We start from the raw sequence: 8,947 nt of genomic DNA on the forward strand, positions 1-8,947 counted from the left end.
TGAAGTTGGAAAGAGGATTGACGAGAAGAGGAAGAAGTTCAAGGAGTGGCAGAAGGCGAAGGGTACGGGAGCAGAAACAGCAGAGCATGAAAGTTATAAGGCAGCCAGGAAAGCTGCAAAGAAAGAGGTAGCAAAGGCGCAGGAGGCATGTAGGAAAATGTTCGGAGAACGCTTGGATTCGGAAGAGGGTCAGAAAGCAGTATTCAGGATTGCAAAGCAGATAGCGAAAGAGAGGTGTGATGTGATGGGGGTGAGTTGCTTGAAGGATGAAGTGGGACAAATCGTTGTTGACCCAGATGGAATTAAAGGAAGATGGAAAAGATATATGGAAATGCTGTTGAATACAGAGAATGAATGGGATGGCAACATAGAGAGTAACCCAGTTTTAGGACCGGCAGAGAAGATAACTGAGAAGGAAGTTGAGGAAGCGATAAAAGCAATGAAGGGTAGAAAAGCGGGAGGGCCGACGGGAGTTGTGGGAGATATGTTGAAGGCAGCAGGAAGTTGGGGTGTGAAGAGAATGACAGAGATCTGTAATCTGGTGGTGAAAGAAGGCCGCATTCCAGTGGATTGGGAACTGAGTACCCTCGTCCCTCTATACAAGGGGAAAGGTGACCCTCTGGAGTGTGGCTCGTACCGAGCGATAAAGTTATTGGAGCATGGAATGAAGGTACTGGAAAGGTTGTTGGAGAGGAGGATAAGGAAGAAAGTGAAGATTGACGAAATGCAGTTTGGATTCATGCCAGGAAGAGGAACGACAGACGTGCTTTTCATTGTGAGGCAGTTGCAGGAGAAGTACATGGAGAAGAGGAAGAAGTTGTTTCTTGGGTTTGTTGATCTGGAGAAAGCATTCGATAGGGTACCACGCAAAGTATTGACATGGGCATTGAGGAAGTTAGGAGTGGAGGAATGGTTGAGCACAGTAGTGATGGCAATGTACAAAAGAGCGCGCACAGCTGTAAGGACGAAGGACGGGAACAGTGGTGAGTTTGAGGTGAAGGTGGGAGTGCATCAGGGGTCGGTACTAAGTCCACTACTATTTGTAGCTGTGATGGAGGTGCTGGCTCAGAACGTAAAGGAGGGTTTACCGTGGGAGTTGTTGTATGCAGATGATCTGGTGTTGATTGCGGAAAGTATGGATGGACTGAGGGAAAAGATGAACACGTGGAAGGAATGTATGGAGACAAAAGGTCTGAAGGTGAATATCGGAAAGATGAAGGTGATGGCAAGTGGTAAAGCATGTGGTGAGGTGGAAAGAACTGGGAAGTGGCCCTGTGCTGTGTGTAGGAAGGGTGTCGGAGTGAACTCCATTCAATGTACAATGTGCGCTGAGTGGGTTCATCAAAAATGTAGTGGTCTGAGAGGGTCATTAACCAGTGTGGCAGCTACATTCAAATGTAAGGTGTGCACAGAGGGAGCTGCAGATGGAGGAAATGTTGAGTTGGATCTTGGAGGCGGCGTGAAGCTGGAAGGTGTGAAAACATTTTGCTACCTCGGAGACATGCTGAATGGAGAAGGTGGATCAGACTCGGCAACGGTTGCTCGAGTGAGATGTGCATGGAAGAAGTTTCGGGAACTGAGTGGCGTGCTGATGATGAGGGGAGTGTCGTTGAAGCTGAAGGGAAAGGTGTATGCTGCATGTGTGAGAAGTGTTATGATTTATGGGAGTGAGACATGGGTAATGAATGTAGAGCAGCAACGAAGGTTGGAAAGGGTGGAAATGCGAATGGTTCGACGGATGTGCGGAGTATCGTTGATAGAGAGGAAGACAAATGATGAATTGCGAAAGATGATGGGAATAGAGCCTGTGATTGATGCTGTGAAGAGGAACAGGTTGAGATGGTTTGGTCATGTGTTGAGGAAGGATGAAAGTGACTGGTTGAGAAGAGTGGTGGAAATGAATGTAGAAGGAAGCAGAGGACGGGGAAGACCGAGAAAGACTTGGCTAAAGATGGTGGAAGAAGAAATGCGGGCAAGGGGGTTAACAAGGAGAGATGCAGAAAATAGGGCAAAATGGAGAAGATTGTCATGGGGACCGCAAGGCTAACCCCCGCTCTAGCAGGGAAAATAGCCTTTAAAATGCATGTTGTGTGTTGTTGTATATCACACTGGAGGCCAGTGTCCTTATTGTGTACGGACTATAAAATTTTCTCCAAGTCTTTGGCCTTGTGTTTCTCACCCCTACTAGGAGACATTATTCACATGGACCAGACTTATTGTGTTCCTGGTCGCAATATTCAGGATAATATCTCTGTCGTCTGAGATGTCATTGAAATCTGTGAAATTAATTATGAAAGTTGTGGCTTGACCTTCCTCGACCAGGAGAAAGCTTTTGACTCTTTCTCATACATATCTTTTTGAAGTGCTAAAATGTTTTGGTTTTGACCTCTCGATCACATATACAGTTATGTTATTCAAACATATCGGCTATTTTAAAGATAAATAATGAACTTGTACCTCCCTTTTGTGTTGGGAGAGGGGGGGGGGGGCAGGGCTGCCCTCTGTCAGGAATTTCGTATGCTCTATCCCTTGAGCCCCTCTTAAATACCTTTCGGAAGTCCTTGTCTGGTGTTACTTTTGGAACCCACCCCTTCAAAAGCATTGCTTGTGCAGATGACATCTGTATCTGCATCAGACATTCAGAAGATGTTGGTTTGATGATGAGTGCATTGGATCTCTTCAGCAGGGCATCATCGGCCAAGATAAATTGGACAAAAACAGAAGCGCTGTGGTTTCAACCCTCTACTTATCCCTGACCTGCCCCCCTATTTCCTCTCCCTCCTCCTCTCCCTGCACAATATTTCGTGGAGAAGAGATGGGGTTAAGTTCCTAGGGGTGTTCCTTGACCCTGGAAATTTTGTGAGGCATAACTGGGAAGGCTTGTTGGCACACATTGAGGTACTTTTACTGAAATGGAAGAACTTGCTCTGCCAACTGTCCTACCAAGGTGTAGGGTACTAGTCATCAACAGTCTGGTCACCTCTACGTTATGGTACAAGGTTCTTTCCCTGCAGCCACCCAAACCTCTGGTGGAGGACATAAAAAATGCATCACCCATTTCTTCTGGTCCGGAAAGCATTGGCTGAGACCAGAGATTCTAAACTTACCAACTGTAGAGGGTGGCCAATGGCTTGTCAGTCAAGTGCCGCATCATGGCTTTCTGCCTACGAACAACATGGCACTTCTTGATTGAACCTTGTTTTGCCTGGAGACAGCTTACCAGCTGCATCTTGTGTCAAGCGGGGATGTTGGACCTTGCACAGGAGCTGTTCCTGATGGACTCGACCAAGATAGACCTATCGATGCTACCTGCCTTTCACCAAAGCCTACTGAATGCATGGCAAGACTTTACCTGTCTCCGTGACCCCTCGACTTATGTTCGATCCATGTTCTTCAACGAACCATTATTTCACAACTCTTTATTTGGTGAGTGTGTGAATGAAAGCACCCTCATTCAACAGTTTATAAATGCCCCAGTAACAAAAGTGTGTAATTTGAGAAACCCCTCCAATGACAGGTGGATAAGTGCTACCGCTCTGGCTTCGACGGTTGGCATTACATTGTGTCGCAGAGTTGACAGCATTTTGAAAATGGTGCTTCGCATCTACTTTGCCTCAAATGGCTGGGGCAAGCAACCCTCCCATACCCACCTCTGAATCTTCTCCACCCTTCCCCAATCTTTGTCTATCTGGTTCTCTTAGTTTGGAACCGATTAGTTTTGGCCGCTCTCTATGCTTTTCTGGGAGCAATCGAAAGACCCTGTATATGCAATGCTTAAAAATCCTTTTTCCTTCGTTGTTCTCCCCTTTACCCTGTAGATGGCCTGCAGTCCTGCCGAATACCCCTCCCCTTTACCCTATTTGGGGGTGATACTAATAACAGCCTGTGCCGAAACGTGTTGGGGATCTTCAATGGAGAATTGCTCATTGGATCCTACCTGCAAATTCCCTAATTCACCACCTCTAGCAAGCGATAAGTGAGCAATGTCCATTTTGTGGACAAACTGAAACCTTGCCTCATGCGTATGTACGCTGTGACTGGTTAACTCCTTTATTTGTTCTCTTTAAAATGTTACTTGCATGGTTTTCCTTTGTTTTTGATTTTTCCTGCCTTTATTTTTGGCCCAAGTAGGCATTTCAATTCCCCAACAACAATTTTAATTCATTTATTTCTTTCGCAAGCCAAGTTGTCGATATATAAGACCACAAAATCAAAGATAAGCAATGATTCTTATAGTACAGATGTTTTAGAAATGTTGAAATCTCTCTGTGTTTCAATAATTAAGCTGGAATTTTGTTGTGGTTCTGAATTACAACTCATTGAGAAGCAGTGGTGTGTAAAAAATGCATTTTGCAAAATAGCTGAGGGTCAGTTAATATTTACTATGTAGTTGATTTCCTCAATACTTTCTTGTTTGTTTGCTTATATTTTGTTTCTTTATCATGTAAAGGGTTGTGCAACTGTTGTGATTGTCTTCTTTGAATCATCATTTATTGTTTTTTGTACTTTTGTCATAATGACATAAAAAGTCTCTCTCTCTCTCTCTCTCTCTCTCTCTCTCTCTCTCTCCACCTCTCTCCCGCCTCTCTCTGTATCTCCCGCCTCTGTCTCTCCTGCCTGTCTCTGTCTCTCCCGCATCTCTCTGTCTCTCCCGTCTCTCTCTATCTCTCCTGCCTCTCTCTGTCTCTCCCGCCTCTCTCTGTCTCTCCCGCCTCTCTCTGTCTCTCCCGCCTCTCTCTGTCTCCCCCACCTCTCTCTGTCTCTCCCACCTCTCTTTGTCTCCCACCTCTCTTTGTCTCTCCCACCTCTCTCTGTCTCTCCCACCTCTCTCTGTCTCTCCCGCCTCTCTCTGTCTCTCCCGCCTCTCTCTGTCTCTCCCACCTCTCTCTGTCTCTCCCACCTCTGTCTCTGTCTATCCCTCTGTCTCTTTCTCTGTCTCTCACTCTCTCTATCTCTGTCTCTCACTCTCTCTATCTCTGTCTCACTCTCTCTGTCTCTATCCCTCATTGTCTCTGTCTCTGTCCCTCACTCTCTATGTCTCTCTCTCTCTCTGCTATGTTGTTGATTTTGCCTGAATATTTTTTTAATTTTCCATTGTGACGCAAGCTCTCCTACGCAATAATGGAAGTTAACCATTCGTATAGGATCACAATTGAACATTTAAAAGGTGTAACTATTGGCAGTGCATGCATTTTAAAATTCAAATAAAAAAATAAAAATATGGCTGTGCCAATCTCCACCAAATTTGGCATTTGCACTTGGTATTTACTCGTCCTGAAATTAGGAAGGCAAAATATAATGGCCACAGTATTTAGCAGCCTCAAAATGACAGATTCGAAAAAGTTTGCAACTTTCAAGTGTACACAGCATGTTGGATGTTTATTTTGCCTTGAAAATGTAATCATCCAATAAGGAAAATTATATTGCTGAACACAAGTTCATTATTGAAGCTTACTTAGAAGTACAGCAATGATCGTTTTCCCTTTTTTGAGAATGATGTGTTAGAGACTGCCAGGCATGGTATTTTTCAATACGAGTTCCCTTACAAGGAACTTCAATGCAGGAGGCCATTTGGCCCATCATTTCTGCACAATAGTTGACAACCTATGGTTGATCGTGCTCTTTTGTGCATCCTGTTCTTTGTGCATCCTGTTAATATATTTTTACCCCCACTCTTTTTGATGTAACGAACGTAGGTTATCACATTAATCCATTTATCGCATTAATGAATGTCTAGTGCAAGTGTGTGGTTTCTGTGTAAAGTCGTAAGACATGCGTCAAAGCATGTTTAAGAGCCAATAATCATGACCTCTCCCTTCATTAATGTGTCCAGAGCCCTCCCACTATTCCTCCCCCTTAATACATTTAATTGCTTCCTTTGTAAGCTGGCAATGTACAAAATAGCACGCACAGCTGTAAGGACGAAGGACGGGAACAGTGGTGAGTTTGAGGTGTAGGTGGGAGTGCATCAGGGGTCGGTACTAAGTCCACTACTATTTGTAGCTGTGATGGAGGTGCTGGCTCAGAACGTAAAGGAGGGTTTACCGTGGGAGTTGTTGTATGCAGATGATCTGGTGTTGATTGCAGAAAGTATGGATCGACTGAAGGAGAAGATGAACAAGTGGAAGGAATGTATGGAGACAAAAGGTCTGAAGGTGAATATCGGAAAAACGAAGGTGATGGCGAGTGGTAAAGCATGTGGTGAGGTGGAAAGAACTGGGAAGTGGTCGTGTGCTGTGTGCAGGAAGGGTGTCGGAGTGAATTCCATTCAATGTACAATGTGTGCTGAGTGGGTTCATCAAAAATGTAGTGGTTTGAGAGGGTCATTAACCAGTGTGGCAGCTGCATTCAAGTGTAAAGTGTCCACAGAGGGAGCTGCAGATGGAGGAAATGTTGAGTTGGATCTTGGAGACAGCGTGCAGCTGGAAGGTGTGAAAACATTTTGTTACCTAGGAGACATGCTGAATGGAGAATGTGGATCAGACTCGGCAACGGTTGCTCGAGTGAGATGTGCATGGAAGAAGTTTCGGGAACTGAGTGGCGTGCTGACGAGGAGGGGAGTGTCGTTGAAGCTGAAGGGAAAGGTGTATGCTGCATGTGTGAGAAGTGTTATGATTTATGGGAGCGAGACATGGGTAATGAACGTAGAGCAGCAACGAAGGCTGGAAAGGGTGGAAATGCGAATGGTTCGGTGGATGTGTGGAGTATCGTTGAGAGAGAGGAAGTCAAATGATGAATTGCGAAAGATGATGGGAATAGAGCCTGTCATGGATGCTGTGAAGAGAGCCTGTGATGGATGCTTTGAAGAGAAACAGTTTGAGATGATTTGGTCATGTGTTGAGGAAGGATGAAAGTGACTGGTTGAGAAGAGTAATGGAAATGAATGTAGAAGGAAGTAGAGGACGGGGAAGTCCGAGAAAGACTTTGCTAAAGATAGTCGAAGAAGAAATGTGGGCAAGGGGGTTAACAAGGGGAGATGCAGAAAATAGGGCAAAATGGAGAAGATTGTCATGGGGACCGCAAGGCTAACCCCCGCTCTTGCAGGGAAAATGGCCTTTAAAATGCCTGTTGGTCTTTGTAAGCTGTCTGTGTTGCTTTTGAATAAATAGTTTTTATCAGCTCCGCAAGCCACAGAATTCCCCCTTCATACCTCTCCCTCCCCCCTTTCGACCCTGAAGGAAGGCGAAAAGCAGGATGCTGTGGCCATGTGTAAGCTAAGAGCTACGCTGAAATTTGTGACCTCAGGGACTCAAAGCTGTGAGGAACCTTGGAAGCCACTGGAAGTGATGATAAGATGGGCGTCGAGCCAGTTGGTGTGCAGAGACACATGTTCCTGGGGTAATAAAATGCCGAGGGGTAGAGGCAAACCTCCAGCTTGAAGTTCGGCAGTTCCACAGTGGAAAGTTGACAGTCAAGAGTGCAGTTCAAGTTTCATGTAGTGAGCTGGTTGACAGAAAGGGATGCGACCAAGAGAGAGGTGGACGAACAGTTTTGAGGATGGCAGACCAAGCATCATGCAGGAAGAAGCACACTTTTGTGGTGGCCTGTAGCCACAAGTCTGAATGTACCTGGACCTGTCGTCTCTCTCGCTGAGGCCATCATCCCCACCTGACACAATTGCCATGTGGCGACCACTTTATTTCAATTATGTGACTATCCATGTCTTTGGTGCATGTGAGCGATTGGGCCACAAGTTATTTCACATAAGCTGTCAGTCTCGTGGGCACATGGGGATTTAGCTTATAAAAGGGAATTATAGATTCTGTGCAAGTGTTGCTTCTTTGGCCTTCTCACCCCTCTTTGCTTCTTACATTAAACCCCGTTTTCCCACCACTGGCGTGTCAGCCTAGTGCGTTGTTCAGATTTGGAGCATTATAACCATGGTGCGAGTCAAAACCCACGGCTGTTGGAAATTGGCGCCAAGACCTCCTTAGGAGGTTTAAAACCGCAGCGGTTTGTCCTGGGTCATCACTCGGCCCCCATCCTTTCAGACGGACGAACCGGCTGTAGGCAACAGATCTTGCTGGAGTGTATGTACAATGGAAACCTAAGAAAAGACACATTGGCTTTCCCGGCGGACAGCCTCCAAGGACTGTCTGTCTCTAAATGGGTGACCTTCCAGGTGGAAGATTTGACCAAGTGTCCACCCACGGCCGACTGTTAACTAGTGTGTATATATGTATGCACGTATGTCTGATTAGTATAGAACCGTAATCTCCACAAAATTTTGCAAACGTGTTTGAGGCACCCATAGTCTGCAGGTTATGGGTACAAAATAATCCCACTCCCCCAGCCCCACAATGGCAATGGGGAGACTACTTGCGATTTTTAACCTGTACACTGAGACTAGTTCAAGTGGTTTAACGACTGACCCCTGCCAGAGGGAACGTGTATTGAGACCTTTTTTTGCTACCAGAGAGAACTAGTGTTACTCTTACAAATGGGAGACAATTCCATCCATCCATTATGCGAAGAAGAAGCTTGACCTCGAGCTTTAATGTAGTGGTTCATGCTGTCGTAGAATAATAAAATGGTACCGTTGGAAAGCTAATGAACGATTTAATTGGAACAAAAGTTTGTGTCCGTTTAATCATAGGTGCCTGTGTTTTAAAAGCCAGTCTTTCCGTAATTGAAGAAGAAGTGGGAATGAGAGCTTAATGCAGCAGCTCTGACGGTAACATTTATTATTTTATGTCATAACTTCACTTGAATTCATATTTCGGAAAGTTATTAAATACGGATTGAAAAAAAAAAATCGTCAACAGAACATACCCAGATCTCACAAAAAATTACTTTGTAGGCTACACAGCTCAGCTTCTTTCTTCACTGATTTACGTTCCTGGAGGCTACGGGTATTTACTGGTCCATTAAGGTAGTGTATTTGTAATGGTGTAAAATAAATGCACTCAGAGATTGAGGCTTATGGAAGAGCTAGACTATATAATGG

General features: G+C 45.1%; 1 protein-coding gene across 13 annotated transcripts in view; it reads left to right on the forward strand.

The window, feature by feature from the left end:
• LOC137421113 (heparan sulfate glucosamine 3-O-sulfotransferase 1) overlaps window positions 1-8,947 on the forward strand; it is a 461,391-nt gene that overhangs the window by 340,147 nt on the left and 112,297 nt on the right. Inside the window, exon 1 of one of the 13 annotated variants that reach the window (XM_068106843.2) lies at window positions 6,067-6,155. The exons of the other annotated variants lie outside the window; for them this stretch is intronic. Coding sequence (XP_067962944.1) covers window positions 6,093-6,155 — 63 coding nt within the window. The 5' untranslated portion in view covers window positions 6,067-6,092. Of the gene's footprint in view, window positions 1-6,066; window positions 6,156-8,947 lie in introns of those variants that run through there. 13 annotated transcript variants of the gene reach the window in all.

Source organism: Myxine glutinosa, chromosome 2 (genome assembly GCF_964187855.1).
Source record: "Myxine glutinosa chromosome 2, kmMyxGlut1.1, whole genome shotgun sequence".
NCBI lineage: Eukaryota > Metazoa > Chordata > Myxini > Myxiniformes > Myxinidae > Myxine > Myxine glutinosa.